The sequence below is a fragment of the Phalaenopsis equestris genome, unplaced genomic scaffold, assembly GCF_001263595.1.
Source record: "Phalaenopsis equestris unplaced genomic scaffold, ASM126359v1 Scaffold234831, whole genome shotgun sequence".
Classification (NCBI taxonomy): Eukaryota; Viridiplantae; Streptophyta; class Magnoliopsida; order Asparagales; family Orchidaceae; genus Phalaenopsis; species Phalaenopsis equestris.
The window spans coordinates 13607-33382 of record NW_018252734.1 but is presented as its reverse complement, the minus strand read 5'-3'; the positions used below and the strand labels follow the sequence as shown (position 1 = coordinate 33382).

The following is a 19776-nucleotide window of genomic DNA, read 5'->3' as shown; positions in this document are numbered from 1 at the left end:
GGCGCAAGGTCGAACAACCTAGGGCCGAGTGAACTCTAAGGCCGAACGTGAATGATTGAAGTAGATCACACTAATCGGGCCAGCTAACATATCACAAGTTTAAAGGAGTTGGTCGCACATGGGTCGGCGCTTGTTACGATCATCACTCTGACTCATGATCGGGCAACTCAAAGTTAAAAATGGTAAACACAAGCATCCAAGATTGTACTTGAGATAAAGGCTGAAAGGGGGATGACACTTGATGAATGTACTGTCCTTTCAAGCGTTATTGTTAGAAGGGAGGGACTACACTTAAATTTTACAAGGTCATGCTTGGACCTTTTAATTGGATTCTTCTATTTAAATGATACATTGTGTCTGTTCAGGATGAGGGAAACTCTTATAAATATGTGAAATTGTACAAAAAAGGAAATTCTTTGATTCTTATTCCTCCATTAAGGAATTTTTTAGATTATTTTTGTCTTTTCTCATGGAATCATTATTCCTTTTTCCTTTGTGTGTGTTATATTCCTTGGGTGTGGCTTGAGGATACATTTGGATTCAACACCTTTGAAAAGATGCATCGAGTGTTGAGTCATGCCACAAATAAGAAGATGAGCAACACAAGATAAAGAAAATATATGTGAGAATGCAAGTAATATGGATTGCACTAGAAACTTTGTAACCCAGTAGATCTAATAATTTAAAGATCTGGCGAGAGAAATTATTTGAGAAACATTTCAGCATGAAACTGACATGTTACTCCAACAGGTGGTTCCCACACATCAAATATCTTGCTTGATTGCAGAAAGAACATTTTCCTTGATGCCAAGTGTGGATTTATCACTCAGATAGTGCCAGATTTCCACCCTGAGATCAAGACAGAATGAGGCGCACAAAAATATGGCAGCCATCCCCTTGTAATAATTTCTCTTAATGAATCTCTAAATCTGAAGCTCTTGAACAATTCAAGATCCCAACTTTTGAGTCGTATTGAGGGAAGACTGACCCGACTGGTCATGTTGCCTTATTTGAGTTGATGGTGTGACTATTAAGGATAAACCATGCATTGAAGTGCCTACTTTTCCTTATGATCATGAAGGAGTCCACAATCTGGTGGTTTAATAACTACCATCTGAGTAATCACTTCATTCGCTAAGTTTAAATGGATGTTCTTGACACAATTTTTTCTGTAAGCAAAATCTCCAAAAAAATTCTCGAACATTGCTGCAGTTGTGACAAGAATAAGGTGAATCATTGTACGCATTCATTGCCAGATTCTAGAGGGAATTATTGAAAGTATGAGATTTGGAACCAACGATTGCACATGCGGCCCTTGCCCAAAGGTTGAGAAAAGGTTTTTTAAGGTTTGCCTTAGGGTGGTGGCAACGATCCAAGTCATTGACATAATTGTTGGAGCTTACCAACGATCACATCTCAACAAAGGAATATAACCTATCCATAGTCACTTGGAGATTCAAATGATCTTAGCCACATTCACCAAAAAGAAAATCTCAGGATGGTAATTGGATGCTCACCTATTTGCTGTGACTAGCAACACAAGGACACACCCCCGACATGAATGCTATTATTCCTGATCACATCGAAATGAAGAAAGACAACCACCACTGACTTATCAACTCTCTTAGCCAACTCCGCTAATAGTCTTATGGATGCCGCCCATAATAGAGACTGCTATCGAAAGCTCAAGCCCATGAATGACAAGGATATGCTTGGGATCAGAAAAGTATCGTGCCTACTATCACAACCAAAAAAATGATACAGTGGATTTTCGACACCTTCAGGCTCTAATATAAGAGTTGAGCTAAGCCGGAAAGCTGAAGGAATTCATCATAACCGGGCAACCAATCAACGTCCATGCAAGGCTTCAACGACAGAAGGGCAAGATGGCCTAGCCAGGGCTCATGCCATCCACATCACAAGGGTACTCCCTGCCATCTTGAGAGGAGATATGATATAAGCCTCTTGACAAACAAGTTTAAAAAGATTTTAATCATGTGCGCCATATGTGACGGCCTCAATCTTGCAACTAATTCGAGAACATCTGCCCATCATGTTTATTGTTGAAGATCTACCTCCTAAAGGAAACCCTTACAACGATGTAATTGCTATCACATCCCTCATCAAAAACTTAATAAGGGGCATGGTACTTCATGAAGGAGCTATCCTTGGAGGGGATGTGGTGGAATTATAATTTATTAATCAAGTCCAGTTAATAAAAAATTTATCTTGCATGAGAAATGTCAAATAATATAATAAATTATTATTAAGCTATTGAAAGATTATTGGATCAATATAAAATAATTTAAGTCAACGTTGGATCCTTGATAACTAAAAAAAATAATAGGCTAGTAACAAAGACTAATGATATATAAAATTTATATTAATATTAACTAAGCTGGATGTATAATATGCTATTTCTCTTCCCGATTACCGAACATGGGTTGTTAAGTATTATGTTTGTTATGTCATCAACAAATTATTATCATGTCAAGAATATCGAGACACACATGAATCTCGAAATATTTTTTTTGATAAAAAATATTCAAACTCTAATAAAAGATTATCCAAAACTCTAATTTTAACAAATTTATAATCAAATTGACCGGCTAAATGAGAAGAACACAGTGACATCAAAATTTGTCCAATAAAAGAAATCAAGACCATAATGAGTCGTTAAGTCATTTTTGAAAGCTGCTACCACAAGAGTGAAAGGTCAAATATATTTCAAATAATATAAGCCTAAATTCAAATCAAGCGTCTCGATAAGATAAATCCAATGAGCCTAATATTACTCAATCTGACATGTTTATAGTCAAATGTTCACAAAATACTATGCAATCGAGGGAAGCTCTTCGAACCTTTTATGGAGCGGCCTAAATTTCTTTCTTATTTGTAGGGATACCTCCCCCAAACTTTATAAATAAAGCTCCATCTCCTTCTTTAAGTGGGACCTAGATCCTAAATCGGAGGAAGCTCAAAGCTTAGAAGAAATGAACAGAGATCCAGGTTCTACATCGGAGGTCCAACGAACTCCAGCTGGTCATGCAACCACTCCAACTGCTCTTGTAACCCCTAACCATTGTCAACCACCGCTCGTGGGCCTCCATCAACCACCGTTTGACGCCCCTCATCGTTGCAACAAAATCTCTTATGAAATCACAACATATGTTATGAATGTCGACGTAATTTGTGAGTAACAAAGCACCATACGGAGCAGTGCGCATCCTGAATAATGTATAGTGACTCACCTCAAAGATGATGTACTAAACTTCCAGTAACTGCACCCAACTGTAATCATTCTTAGTTGTTGTGTAAAAAAAATTGTACCTCAAAAAACTATGTAGTCATTTCTCACCTATAAGACAAGAACCTGTACATGTACTCACAAAATCATAGTGGATTGCTCTGCTTTGGTTAGACACCGTGGTATTTTTCCTTTTTAAGTTTTCCATGTGAAAACTCCTTGTGACTCTACCTGTTATTTTAAATACTTGAGTGTGTATTGGATTTTTGTTTAACACATAATAATCACACAAATGCCATGAATTTTTCGGCCATCTGAGGGAATAGTCAACCCACAACCGAATGACTTGAAACAATTATCGAATCTCCAATTGACATAATACTCACAACAATGAAGCATTCCGCTCTAGCACTGACCATTCTAGGGGACAGTCACAGAGCTAAGGATGTCAAGTCTCCGTTAATTTTCACCCTTGAGGGCGTTATTTTGTTAGCGAAGGTGCCTCGAGACCCTCTCTAGAGGATCAAGCGCGTAAGATGGAGGAGTCACATAATGAGATTCGTCAGCTCCTATATGAGGCTTGACATCAGATGCCCACAAAACCAGTTCAACAACCGATGGAAAGTGCCTTGCTTGAGTGCACTCATATCGGGCTCTTTCGCTACAATACAACCAAGGGTGTAAGTGAGTCAAGCTAAATCACGAGCCGGCTCGAGCTCAGATTGATAAGTTGCTCATGAACTAGGCTCAAGGAGCTAACAAGCTTAGCTCAAGCTACCCCGACTTGACTCATTGCTCGTGAGCCAATTCGTTTAAAAAATATTAATATAAAATATACTAAAAAATATTAAATTTGATGATCATTAAAGTATCAAATATATTTAAATTGAGTCAAATCTTATATAACACTAAGATGCTAAATAATCATTCTACCAGACGTTCTGACATGCATCACTAACAAATCTCTCTCTTATCTATAAATAAGGTTATTTTAAAATTTAGAAAAATGAATTTTTTTAATTAACAAAACATAAAAAACACGTTATATACACTTAAAAATTAATGTTTTTTAAAACACAAAATAGTGCTCAAATTAAATTTAAACGTGCTCGTAAGGTATTTAGACTCACAAAAAATGACAACACATAACAAACTGAACAAAGAAAAATACCCACAAATCAGTTTCTAAAAATAAAAAAAAACACATATAATTCAGTCCATCGTCCGAATTCGTTAAAACATATAACTGTCTAGATTCAGTCCGAAACGCACGTGAGCAAACGTACATCGAACCTGGACGCATCTACCAGATTCAGGTTATCAAGACGCATTAAGCTAACCATCAGCAGTTAATTCCCTTGAAATCCTCCATGACCCGTTTGGCGACATCACTCCCTGCGCGCGAATCACGTGCACGTACCTGGACGCCGTCGGGAGCCGTGTGGGGCTCCCGAAATCCTCTTCGCCGTAAGTTTTTGAAACGCGTCATCATCCCACATTCCAAATTAAGAAGATCGGACGGCTTGGAATTTATCACAATATAGCATAAAAAAATTAAAAGTCGATTGAATATTTAAGTTTATTTAAAAAAATTTTAAAAACTATTATGATATAATTAATTAACTATTATATTAAAATTATTAAAATATTATTACTAAATTATATTAAAGGTGATAATATTTTTAATATGTCATATAAAATAAAGAATTCAATAAAAATTTAGAAGTGATAAAGGGGACATATGGATAAATATAGCATAGTCTGCAAATAAAAAAATAAATATAAGGAAATAACTTCCGAGGTTCCATCTACAAATTAACAATTCAAGTAGGGGCAGACTGAAAGTTCTTATCTTCAACAATGGCCTTCGGTTATAAAAGATGCCAGAAACCAAGTCGAGAAAGAAAATGAAAAGAATAGAGACATGGAAGCAACGGTAATGGCGACGAGATACAAGAGGGCAATGGCTCCGCTGGACGCGAAGGCTCGAGCGAGGCTGTGGGAAGGTGGCAGACCACCAACCGCGGCCGCGATGGCCGTCAGTTGCCGGGATTCGACAGGGAAATTGGAGCAATTGGTGCACGCCTTCTATGAGGCTTACCACACAGGAGATAGAGTTGAGGAGGAGGAGGAGGAGGAGGAGGAGAGATTGCCGGCAAAATGGCGGCAAGCGCTCGAGGCGGAGCTGAAGGATGCTGCGGTGGAGCCAGCCGTGGAGTGGATTAGGAATAAAGCGGAGGTTGCAGTTGGAGCTGCCGGTTTGGAATGCGATGAGGTTGTTAGGCGAAGGTTGGTTCGCTGGATGCAGGATGGAGGATTGGATGCCGGTAAGTGGTGGTATTTTATTTGATTGGGTCAGTTTGGGGAGGCTTGTTAGGCGAGGTGATCTTTTGAAAACGCACCTGATCTGTTTGGATAAACTGAATTTTATCAGCTTATGTTTTTTCAAAACACTGAAATTAACGGGATGCAGGATGGAGGATTGGATGCCGGTAAGTGGTCGTATTTTATTTGATTGGGTCCGTTTGGGGCGGCTTGTTAGGTGTGGTGGTCTTTTAAGTAACAATCACTTAGTTTATTAGCAGATTATTTTAATCAATAAGCTACAACTACCCCAAATATACATTTAATCATGACTGAATGACTTAATTAATGAACGTTCTATACAGGAATTTGCAAGTCGCGGTGGTACAACCCCTCCGGCATCCCGGCGGGCTGCCACGAATACATCGACGCGGTGGTCGGCGACACGCGTTACATCGTGGAGATAAACCTCGCCGGAGAATTCAAGATCGCGAGGCCATCGGAAGACTACAAGGAGCTTCACAGCTACCTTCCGAGGGTATTCGTCGGTAGCCCGACGACGCTGCAGGCGGTGATCGGGCTGATGTGTCTGGCGGCACAAGAGTCGATCAAGAAAGCCGGCATGCACGTGCCGCCGTGGCGGCGAAGGAAATACATGAACCAAAAATGGTTCGGCGATTACGAGCGATATACGGATAATCATTCGTCTTCGCCGGAGTTGATAAGTAGGACGGGACTTAAAGCTCACAACGCCGGCCGGCGCTGCAGGGCGGGGAGTGGGGGAACGGCGGGTGATGGCAAACTGGTAAATCGAATATTCCTGAGGGGATGATCATCGTTTTAAAAGTCTCTGTAGCTGTACATATAGAGAAGATTGAGGTCAGGACTGTAGAATTGGGAGGATGGGAAGAAACATTTTTTGAATTTTTTGTTTGGATAAAATGCGATATGGATATTGGCCGTTGAATTTGAGGTGTGGATAAGTTTGACTTTTTAAGACTGGGGAGTGCAGGGCATATCCTGAGGGAAATGCACGTGATTGCTGTTTTGTTTTCATTGTAGGAAAATCAGATGACAAAGAGATAATTATGATTGAATGATTGGGTATAAGATAAAGTATTGATTGGCTAATGATTATATGTCGCTTGGGGTGGGTGTGGATTGGATGCGTTATGGAGTCATTTAGTTACATGCCATGAATTATATATTTAAGCATCTAACATGTATATTTTTATATTTATATGTATGATATTGAAATCTTTAATATCACAACAAAATTGTTATTATTATTATATTTTTGAAAAATAAGTGTTATGATGTAGATATTAAATATTAGAGTTAGATATGCAAATACATGAAACTAATATGTGGTGTGTTGTAAATTATCCTGTGGTGTGTTGTAAATTATCCTTTTTTTTTTTTGGACTAAGACAATTGGGTTATTTGGATTAGATGAAAGTATGGTGTACATGAAATCATTTGCTTGTTTGAATTTGTAGGACATTAGTTGGGAATAAAATATGGGTCTTAAAGAGTATTTGTTTTGGACAAAATATTTATTTTTCACATGGAAATATATTATTATATGATTTTTTTAGTGAACGGCTAAAAAAAAACTTAAAATTGATTAAAATTCTTGCCTAGCTCGAGCTGATGAACCCATTAGTAGTACCTATCTCACATGAATAAGGAATTCACATGTGATTTTCATATTTGTGAGCTGTCATTTTTGCGGGTAAGACGATCGCCCGAATCTGTCACTTAGAAATTCTTTATTTTATTTCCAACCAATGTGATATGTATTCGAGCATTGTGACCTGTCACTTGCTAAAAACACCAAAGGACATAAATTAGAAATTTGTTATTTTCTTCTTTTTCTCCAATCACTTAAGCAGCATGAGCTGTCTTTTTCAAATATTTTCCAACATTTCAAGCTCCTTTGTCAACGCCTAGTGAATCTCCACATTCAATGTTCTTTTTTCTAGTAAAAAAATTAAGGTTTGAAGAGATTTCTAAAGAGAACAACTGAGTTCGATTAGTCGTACGCACAAGACCTTACATTCTCTATAAATTCCTTTAGATAGATTATTAATTTGACAAGTTGTTTTTTATTTTAATTCCCTTACTATTCATAGAGGTATATTGGTTATGCTAAGTTTGCATTTTCTGTTCTTTAGAGGGCTAGTACATTACAACTCCACATTTGTGTAATTAAAGTAAATCTTATGATGGCACACAATTGCAACAGATGTGTATCTTAATTTTTCACATATATGTATATTCAAGTTTTATTAAAAAATGTAACAACTTATTACTATTACATAGATATAAGAAATGCAGAGGAATGCAATATTATTTCTTTGTGTAACTTTCTAATGGTTTGTCTTGCGACCTTCCAATGAACAGTCTATTACATTCATTCTTCCCTTTTATATGGAAGAGTTTTGCCCATAAAATATCCAAGGGTCATAATTACATTTTAGAACTCAAAAAATTTTTTTGATATATCCTCTTTCATTTTTTTTTTGCGAGGATAATATAATTAATATTATCCTGATAAGTCATATTTTGGAAATCATTCCCGTCAGCTAACTAGGCCAATAGGAGAATTCTCTTAGGAGAGTTATTTTTATTGGAGAACTGTTCTAGAGAGTTCTCCCATGAGAGCTGTAATGGTAGAGATCTCCTGAACGAGTTTAGTTGTCAGGCGAAATCAACTATTATTTTAGACACATTTAGCTCATGGAAAAAATTAGTTGTTTTCTTAGAAATTTCAGCTCCTGAATGAATTGAGTTGTTTTCTTGGACAAATTCAACTCTTCAATGAATTAAGTTGTTTTCAGGGACAAGTTCAGCTCCTGGACTAATTGAGCTATTTTTCCAAATGAATTTAGCTCCTTGATAAGTTGAAATATTTTCTCGGATGAATTGAGTTGTTTTCTTGGATGAATTCAACTCTTGGATGAAATTGAGCTGTTTTCATGGACAAGTTCAACTTCTGGACCAACTGAGCCATTTTTCCAGATGAATTTAGCTCCTGGATGAACTGAGATATTTTCTTGGTTGAATTGAACTATTTTCTTGGACGAATTCAACTTCTAGATGAATTAAGTTGTTTTCATGAACAAGTTCAGCTCTTGGATTGACTGAGCTAATTTTTCGGATAACTTTCACTCTTGGATGAATTGAGTTGTTTTCTTGGACGATTTCAACTGCTGAACAAACTGAGTATTTTTTTTTTTTTTTTGGATAATTTCAGTTGCTCTTGGATGAATTGAGCCATTTTCTTGAACGAGTTACTAAATTAAGCTTCTTACTTTTGGATTAATTCAGCTCTTGGACGAATTGAGCTATTTTCTTGGACAAGTGCAGCTGCTCTTTTAATGAGTTCAACTCAACAAATTCAGTATATCTTATAGACAAACTCAACTATTGAGGATTCTTTGATTTTGACCTTACAATATTTAGATATTCTATTTGTGGCATATACCTATTTACTTACCTTCCCCTATGTACTTCCTATTTATGGAGATTTTTCTGAGAACATGATTATGTGCTTCAAAATTGTGAAAATTCATAATAAATCAATAACTACATACCCATGTTCTTCATACTTAGAATGAGGTTTTCTTTTATTATAAAACTATGACTTTCAAATTTAACGTTGAAACTTTTACTAAAACTACCATCATACATTCAAGTCATATATATAGTGCTATTCCTCAACTTTAAAGACAGGTGTTTCAGTGTTAAGTTAAACTTCCTAACAAATCAAAAGTACATTACTTAATACTTTTGGTGCTTCTTTCATTACAAAGCCTTATACTTTTGGTGCTTCTTTCATTACAAAGCCTTATACTTTTGGTGCTTCTTTCATTACAAAGCCTTATACTTTTGGTGCTTCTTTCATTACAAAGCCTTGTACTTCAACTATTTTGTTAAAGCTAACAACATCACTCGTAAGAAGCTACGTATCTCATCATGATGGGGCTTTCTCTGAAGAACATTATTAGATATCTCGAATATTATGTTAACATTCTTGATAATAAGTACACACCTAAACACTTGATATTTTGAAGCTTCTTTTCATTATAAAGTCATGTATTTCATATTTGATGTTGAGATTCTTATTGAAACGAGTATAAAAAAAGTATATATGTAATATTTATGGGATTTTCTAAGTAGCAAAGAGTTATATAGCTCAAGTGTTATACTGAAATTGTGGATAAATTATAAAATGCACGCCAAAGTATCAACTCTTTGATGCTTTTTTCTTAGTAGCAATTCTCAAATAGTATTTATTTTTAAAAAAAAATTACATCATAGTGCACACACAATTTCAAAAAAAACTTTTAAATATTACAGAGTGATAATGACCACAAGAATTTTAAAAATATTTAGGGTCAATTCTTTGTCAAAAAATGAATAATTCATCAAAGTAATTGTGTCAACACTCCACAACAAAATAATTTGATTGAAAGAAAAAACAAGCACTTATAGGAGGTTGCTGGGGCTTTGCTATTCACCAATAAGGTGCCTAAATCTCTTTCGGGTGAAATTGTTCTTAATTGCTACATTTCTCATAAATAACACACCCAATAAAATTTTAAACTTTGAAACACTTTGATTTTTTCCAAAAAAAAAAAAATCCAAAGAATAGTCTCTCATATTCTCTACCTCTAAAGATATTTGAATGTACTACTTTTGTTCACCTTCATAATCAAGATAAATTTGAACTTCGAGCCAAAAAAGTGTGTTTGTTGGTTCTACTCTACCCACAAGGGGTAAAATGCTTTGATCAAAATTCTAAAAAAATATTTATCATCATGGATGTCATTTTTTTTGAATTACAATTACTTTTCTCACCTCATCTTAACGGGAGAACAAAGTAAAGATTTGTCTACTAATTTTTAGGATTTTCTTCAAGCCGAAGTCTCCCAAAATAGTATATAACCTTGATTGTTCAATCAAAAAACCTAATTAATTTCATATTAGTAGAGAATGTTTCGAGCCTTTAAGACATTGAAGTTCTTACAATATCATCTCATGATTAGGGGTATAAACAAGTCAAATCAAGTTCGAGCAACCATCAGCTTGAGCTTGAGTTTTGACTAATTTTATCGAGTTTAAGCTTAAATTTACAAGTTCGAATTGCCTCACGAGCTAATTTGTTATTATAAAAGAGAGAAAATAATATTAATATAAGGTTGTGTTATAATAAAATAACAAATAAAATGAACAAGTAGGAAGAAATAATAATAAATTACTTAATATAAAATATAAAATATATTTTTTAACATTTTTTATACTTTAAAATAATATTTAATTTAATACATTTTGAGTATATTTTACACGAGCCGACTCACGAGCCACCTATCGAGTCAAGCTTGATTCAAATCTCGATTCGGCTACTTACACCCATACTCATGATGTTCATAATAAAGAAGAAATAAGAAAAAGAAATACGACAGTGGTACCATTAGATATTGTTCACTCACAGTGGAGGACAACTCAAAAGAAAGGGCTAACAAATTATTGCACTACCTAGAATCCACAAACCCAAATAATGTTCTCACTAATCTTTTATCCCATGTTCAATCAACTTCATCTTCGAGTTCTGAGTTTTCTAGCCCTGAATTTGAGCCTAGTTTGAATCTTGAGTCTAATGAGTCTAGCCTTTCTACTGGGGGAAAGGTCCTGTACGTAACATCCATTGTCCCATTAAGTGTCATATGAAAACCTCTGGCCCACTTTCTATGCAATTACCTCACAATTATCACATATGGAGATTATTGGTACTGTGCAAGATGCTCTAAAAATCCTCAAGTGGAAGGAGGTCATTTTCGAGGAGATGAAAGTTCTGGAAAAAAATCACATGTAGGAATTTGTTGATCTACCAAGAGGAAAGACAATTGTCGAGTGCAAATGGATGTTTAAAATCAAGTATAATTCTGATGGCTCTCTATTATAGTATAAGGCACAATTGGTTTCTAAGGTATTTCCCCTTGACTTATAGCATTGCTTATTTAGAGAAATTCACTAGAGTCGCAAAAGTAAGCTCTGTAAGGATTCTTTTGTCACTTGCAACTTATCTAACTTGCCTCTACAACAACTGGAAATAAAAAATGCCTTCCTTATTGGTGACTTGGCGAAAAAAGTGTACGTGCATGCACCTCATTTAATGAGAAGTATGACAAAAAAGTGTGTAAACTAAAAAACTTCTTATTCGGGCTGAAGCACTCATCAAGATCATGATTTATAAAATTTATAATATTTGTTAAAAGTCAAGGGTATACTTAAGGGTTGGGAGATCATACAATGTTCTCCAGACGTTCAACCGAAGGAAAAATTGTCATACTACTTGTCTATGTGGATGATACAAATCTCACTGAAAATGATGCATATGAGATGAACCGTTTGAAAAGTTCTCCCTTCTTTTTTTGAAACAAAAAAAAAAAAACTTGAGATCTTTGAGGTATTCGGGTTGAAAGATGCAGGTGAAGGATTTTTTATATAAAAAAAAAAAATACTTGTCACTACAAGGAATTACAAAGAAGCTCGGGTCTATGTCTATGGAAAAATGAGAAGTGTTGGATCGAACGACACTGTATCAAGGTAACACTTTCCTCATCTGCTGCATTCAACATTATCAATGAAAAAACTATGGTGAATCTCATGACGATATTGCCAAGATTTACGAAAAAACTTTTGCTTCAAATAAGCTTTTTCTGATGAAAAAATTATTCAACATGAAGATGGTGGAAGACAGTTCAGTAACAGAGCATCTCAATAACTTCAATACTGTGACGAGCCAATTGTGTTATATGGGGATCAATTTTGATGATTAGGTTAGAGCACTGGTGCTACTAAATTCTTTGCCTGAAAGCTGAGATGGTTTGGTAACAACGATGAGTAATTCTTCAAGGAATTTGATGTTGAACTTCGATGATATAGTGAGTTTGTGTTGAATGAGGTGTTTGTAGAAAAATAGTGAATTATGAATCTTTAGGTTTTGCGTTGAATGTTGATAACAGAGGAAGAATCTAAGTAGGAATACAAACATAGGCATATTCAAGTCTAAGAAAGGAAAGCCCAAGTCAAGCAGAGAAGAATGCTGGAACTGCAGTGAGAAGGGACATTTCAAGAAGAGCTACAAAGCTCCCAGGAAAACTGGTGGTAGAGGACAGGATAACAGTTTCTCTATTAATGTTTCTATAGTTGAAATCCAAAATGACTCCCTAGTGTTATCCCTAATCAACAATGAATTCTAGATAGTGGATTTAGATGTCTTTTTTCATGCTTACCCCAATAAAAAGATATTAAAAAACTATACTCATAGTGATCTAGAGAAGATTTACTTTGAGAGATAACAAAGCCTTCAGTATAATAGGAAATGGTGATGTTGATATCAAGTTTTTGAATGAAACAATCTAGAATCTGGAAGTTTACTAAACTCAAACATTTTCCTCGTTTGAAGAGAAATCTCATATTTGTGAGCCAGCAGACAAAGTCAGGACTCGTGAGAACTTTCACAGGTGATTCATGGAAGGTGACCAACAGACATTAGTGATGACTCGGGACAACATTTAATGAAACCTTTATCTGATCAATGAAATGACTGATTTTATTAATGCGGCTGGAACTAGGGTGGATGCACGCCTAGCACCATAGGCATGGCCATATGAGTGAGAATGTTATGAATTCCTTACGTTCAAAGAATAAGCTTTAGGTTTTGAAATTAGTTGAGCTAGATTTCTGTGAATACTGTATTTATGACAAGAAGAAAAAAATTTCTTTCTTCAAGAGCGAGTCAGTGGTGAAGTCAAAGAAACTGGAGTTAATGCATACCGATATATGAGATCCTACTTGAGTTCAGTCCAATAGAGGTTCTCGTTATTTTGTCGCATCCATTGATGATCACACGAGAAAGGTATGAGTTTATTTCTTAAAACAAAAATCTGATGTATTTGAAGTTATTAAGAAATGGAATGCAATGGTAAAAAATGAGAGAGGCTTGAGGCTGAACTGTCTCTGATCAGATAATGGAGGTGAGTATCATGATCAGAAGTTCAAGAATTTCTATGCTACAAAGGGGGTCAAGCATGAGTTCATTGTCCCAAAAACACCGCATCTGAATGGTGTGGCTCAGCACATGAACAGAACAATCACAGAGCGTGCTAGAAGCAGAAAGTTGCATGCAGGCTTGCCGAAAAATTTTTTGACTGAAGCAGTTAATACTGCAGTTTATCTGATTAATCGTAGTCCATCAGTACCTTTGGAGAAAGGCTTACCTGAAGAAGCCTGAAAAAACAAAAAGATATCTCTATCTCATTTAAGAGTAATTGGGTGTTATGCATATGTGCATGTTGATGCAGGTTCCAGGAGTAAGCTTAACTCTAAATCTATCAAGTGCACATTCATTGAATATGACTCAGATGACTTTGGGTATAAGTTCTGGGATTATCAGAATAAAAAATTCATCAGGAGCAGGGATGTCTCTTTGAACGAGATGGAGATATACAAGGACAAGGTCATAACTCAAAACAACCCACCAACTATTTCTAAAGAATCCATATATGTGGAGATAGATGATACTAGTGAACAAAATGATGGAGAAAAAAAATTGCTCCACCAGAAGGAGCACTGGAATTTCCTCAGACATCTGCTACAGAAATCAGGAGATCCAACGAAGTGAAACAACCCATACAAAGGTATTCTCCTTCTTTACACTTTTTGTTTCTAACTAATAGTGGTGAACCAGAGAGCTTTGAGGAGGTCACTCAAGTTGAAGATTCAAGAGAGTGAGAGTTCTCCATAGATGAAGAAATGCACCGTCACGAAAAAACTTACAGTGCATTTCCAGGATTCTGGTGTTTTTCGACGTATGATTTTGCATCGAATCAGTAGGAATAGTGTGGAGTAATGCAATGTAAGTTTTTTCGTGTGAGTGTGGAGAAGAAACTTGTGTGAATCCTTTATAAAACTTTCTAAAATTCATAGTGAAATTTGTGATGGTGTAGCATCGTCATTTTTTCCCGTTCTCAGGTTTTCCACGTAAAATTCCCGTGTCCTTTTTTGGTTGTTCTTTGATTCTGCTTCTGCTTTAATTTTATTATTCAAGTTTTCTCGAATCCTGTGATCCTATTCTGTTATGACATTGAAAATTGTTTGAAGGATTCTCAACAAATTTATCCCAGTAAGAAATTGGGAGATGGAAAGGAAGGTGTTCCAATGAATATAGTTAGGTATCAAAAATTGGTTAGGAAGTTGACATACTTATCACATACACGAATAGATATTACTTTTGTTGTGAGTTCGGAAGGTCGGTTTATGCCTTCACCCTATTAGAAACGCCTTGAAGCAGTCAGCAAAATTCTTAAATATCTAAAAGGTACACCGGGAAAAGGCGTACTCTTTCAGTGGACCACACAAACAAGCATAGATGCGTACACTGATGTAGATTTTGCAAGCTCAGCTTCTGATAGGAGATCAACTTATGGATACAACACCTATGTGTGGGGAAACTTGGTTATATGATGAAGTAAGAAACAAAATGTGGTTGCAAGGAGTAGTGCTTAAACATAATATAGGGCTATCACTAATGGAGTATGTGAGATTTTACGATTGAATAGATTTCTTGAAGAGGTGTAGATCTTGATAAGCATGCCAACGAAGGTATACTGTGACAATAAAAAAACCACAAGCATTACAAAAAATACAATGCAACATGATTATACAAAGTATGTGGATATTGACAGACACTTCATGAAAGAGAAGATTGATTGTGGAGCTATTTGCATGTCATTTATCTCTCTATTGCTCAATAAATAGCTGATATCTTAACCAAAAAAATTGTTCAGAACTAATTTTGAGCTCCTTGTAAAGAAGTTGGGTATGGTAGATAACTATGCTTAAAATTAAGGAGAGTGTTAGCTTTTTAAGAAGATTTTATTTCATTATACTATATTATTAGTATTTTCTATTTCTAGAATTTAGAATTATTGGTGTATTATAATGTTATATTCGCGCTCAAGGGCAATTTAGTAATTATATATTAATTATAGTGGGGTATAAATAGGGCTAATTTCACTAGGGTTAGGGTATTAGGAGATCGTCTACCGCTCGAATTATATGTGTTTAGCTTTTATGCATTTGAATGTGTTTTTTGGAGTTCTTGCAGTAAAATATTTTTTTTGCCCTAATTTTGTTGAAAAAATTATTTTGGTTTGTATCAAATTGATATTAAAATATTTGGCCACAGCCGCACCTTCGCATCCTTGCAGAAATTGTCGATACTTAGGGTTCAAAGCGTCATGCCTACCTGCAAAGCAATCACGATCCGAGATAGTTGTGAGGCCAATGAAGGGAACGCTATGCAAAGGGTGATACAGTTGCTCGATTCGACTAGGAAGCAAAGAAGGGATCACGACGTACAAGAAAACATGTGAAGCAGTCACGTTTCAACCTAGGAGGCAACGTATGGGGTCGCAACGTAAAGGTGACACCTTCATGATGTGATACTGTCACAATTGAGCTAGATGGGAAGCAATTTGGGTGCCTTCGTAATGCGATACAATCACGCTTTAATTTCTTTATGAAGTACAATGTGACCTAAACTTGTCGCACATTCCCGATTATAGCTAGCTGGGAAACCAACGTCGATATTGTGAATTATAGAGTTCTACCTTACTAATAAAAAAAAATCTTGGAAGTATAGCAACCCAAAAAGTAGAGGCTCTGAAGGAGAAATTAGAGGGAGAAGTGAGCTAAATCAGATTGAAAATGGTAGAGTGATTCTCGTCCATGCAGGGATGGGTCTTATTCATGGAAGGGAGACTCATAACCTTAGACGAAATGATGAAGGTCTTCGTGCTTCACATAAACCCGACGAAGTCTGCCATAGGATAGAGTGACGCCATCTAGAGTCGACGTGAGTGGAAACAATCTAAAAAAATGTAGAATTACGACAACGTCATTGTTCTAGACTGATCGAGAGCCATATGATTGAGCGAAGGAATTGGGAGCAGTTTTAAGCAGAAGCACTTAAATGAAATATAAGAACATCCAAGCGAATGAACGAGTGGAAGTAAGTGAGATTCAATGAAGGAGTCGAGAGCATATTCAATCGAAAAACATCTAGAGGGAATTGCCCAACATTGGGAGGTTTGGAATGAGCAGCTGCAGGCGAAATAGGATGGCGTGCAATTCTGGGCAATTCTGTGCAGGGGAAGATCGTTTGAAGGCTTGGAACAGGGAACTAGGAAAAATGGGACAACATACGATATGAGGCTAGAGAAGATCATTCGAAGTCCTAAAATAGGGAACTATGATTGGTGGGACCCCGACTGAGGGCTAGATTCAACTAGGCTAGTGCCTTTTGTTGTTGCAGCCTTTCGGTTGGAAGGTGATTTAGAAGTTATGATGAGAATGAGATATGTGGAGAAGAATAGAAGAGAGTGTAAGGGACCGATTTTAAAGCTGAGAGACAAGATGATGGTGCTTTACGTTAACCCTAATTTCTGCAAGACTGCGATAAAGCTCAAGATCATGGGGAGGTTAATTTAAGATGCAAGGTTGGGATTTTGGATCGAGTTACAAAGCATGAAAGAGACGCATATAAGATGTTGACTGAGATTCCAACAATCGATGAGCTACTAGAAGAGTTTTTAAGGGCTGCAGTATTCTCCAAGATTGACCAAAAGTCAGGGTATGAAAAATGTGCACAAGACAACATTTCAAACTCATGAGTGTCACTATGAATTTCTGATTAAAAGAACAGAATTGTAAAATGATGACGCCACATGAGAGCCATAGTACGTGATCCAGTGACAATTTTTTTTAAGCTTAAGGACACAGTGTTTCTTTGGGAGGGTAGTATTATTATGCAGGCGACTAAAGGCAATTTAGTAATTTTATACTAATTAATGTGTGGTATAACTATGACTAATATGTTTAAGGTTAGGGTTATGCATGAGATTGTGGTCATGAGTATTAGGATTAGGGTTTTGGGAGAGATTGCCTACCTCTTGAATTGTTGGTGCTAGGATTAGGGTTTGGGAGAGTTTGCCTACCTCCCGAATTGTAGGTTCTTATCTATTATACATTGAGTGTGTTGTTCGGAGTTCTTACGATAAAATGTTTTGTTTTGCCCTAATTTATGTGAAAAATCATCTTGGTTCATATCATATAATTCATATTACCTTCTTCTATCATTCGGAGTTATGACTAATTTTATTAATTTTCTAATGTCGGAACCATCCCCTCTATTTATCTTATAATCATTTTCGATGAAATTAAAGAGGAATAATTAGTTTTCTCCTCTTAAAAACTACACTAGTAAGCCTATGGAGCAGAAGATATTGGGCAGCAAAAGCATTTTCCAACATAAGAAACTGAAGGATTCACACAGAAGAAATTGACTGATGTCAATGAAAATTTTTTTCTGGCTGTAAAGGATTGCTCAATTCTTTTAATTCTTCCTTTAGTTATTAAGCACAATATGGAGTTGGACAACTTGATGATAATACAACATTTCTACATGGGACTGCAAAGAGGGCTTCAAGACAGTGAAGGCTAGAGACGAGATTTGTTTGTTCAAAAAGTCACTTTATGCTTTACAGCGAAGTCCTTGGTATGAACATTTTGCTGAAAATGTGAGGAACTTTGGTTTTAATAGAAGCAAATTTGACAGTAGTGTGTATGATAATAGACAAGAATTGAGAATTTTTATTATCTTTTATTTCATATTGATGATATGCTGTCAATTGGAAAGGGCTAACAGGAAAATTGCTGATGTTATGACTCTTTCAAAGTTCGAAGTTGAAACTAAGGGACTTAAACTAGCTATAAAAAATTCAGAGATGGAGACAACAAGAAATAGACAAAAAAGCTGCATTGTTCTTCACGAAAATTTTATATTAATAGTGTTTTAATATATTTAGAAAGAGGGGTGCAAAAGCTATGAACATTCCATCTTATACCACTGACTTTTTTTTCTATAACTCTCCAAAGCACTTGTTGCAAAGAAACCAAAAGATAATAATCCCATAGATATGATCAAATATGTTACATCAACTAAAAAAATATTACAACAACAACAAGCCTTTGTCCCAATAAGTGGGGTTGGCTACATGAATCAATTTTCTCTATTGTGTCGGATTGAATGTCATATTTTCATTAAATTCTAATAAATATAGAACATATTTTTATACATGCCCAAGTCTTTCTAGGTGTACCTCTACCTATCTTAACATAAGTTTAATTTAAATCAACTACTCTCCTACCAAGGTCATCAGATGGTCGACGTTAACGTGACCAAACCCTCTAAGGCAACTTCCTCTGATCTTTTCTGTCGTTGGAGCTACTCCAACTTTTCACAAACATATTTTCTTCACATTTTGACTCTTAAGTGTGAATCCACTCATCCACCTGAGCAATTTGTCTCTGAGCCGCATATCAACTAAAAAAATCATGCACTATATAAATCTAATTGGCGTGAATAACATTCAAGGTCGCTAAATTAGCAAAGAGCAAAATTTAGTCTTGAAGGCCAAATGGAGAATTGAAGGATTTAGGTTCAAGATGAATCAATTATAATTGTTTACAGCTGACACTTTGATGATTAGAGCTATTAAAAGGTTGGCTATTTAATTGGAGCAAAGTCTTTTGAGTAGAGAACTAATCTATAAATAGTCATTTTTTCTATGCGAAAAGAAGAAGAGGTGAAAAAATGGAAAGCAAATGATCTTGCAAGTGACATCAGGTAGTATTAGCTTGAGATTTTTCTCGTTCTTAATCTGTTGGCAGATATAATGAGGTATTAGGTTGAATATTTTCAAATATAAGGAAAGGTCATTTTGTTCTATAATCTATTTCTGATTGGAAAAAAAAAACAGAATATTTTGGTAAGAATAAGTCTCAAACCCTTGAATTAACTTTGAAATGCGTAATTTTAATTATTGTATGTTGCAGTTATCTCAAAGCAAATTCAAGATTTTTGGGATCCATGCTGATTAATTTTTGGTGAAGATAATCCTATATAAATTTTTTTCTCTTTCAGAGTAGTTTATCTTCTTGAGACTCATTGTAGTTTAAAGTTATGATTCGATCAAACCACTTCCAGCTTTGTGTTTTGTTGTATTTGTCTCTGTTGTTATGCATCGGTTTTGGTTATTCTGATATCCTACATAATTTTCTTTCTTTCAGATGAGAGTGAACAAGAAACA

The 19776-nt window shown here is 35.6% G+C and overlaps 1 protein-coding gene across 1 annotated transcript; it reads left to right on the top strand.

The window, feature by feature from the left end:
- Window positions 1–5064: 5064 nt before the first annotated feature.
- Window positions 5065–6696, top strand: LOC110039023. Its single transcript, XM_020743963.1, has 2 exons — window positions 5065–5574; window positions 5917–6696. The coding sequence occupies exons 1-2, from the start codon at window positions 5172–5174 to the stop codon at window positions 6381–6383; spliced, it is 870 nt and encodes a 289-aa protein (XP_020599622.1). The 5' UTR covers window positions 5065–5171; the 3' UTR covers window positions 6384–6696.
- Window positions 6697–19776: the final 13080 nt, after the last annotated feature.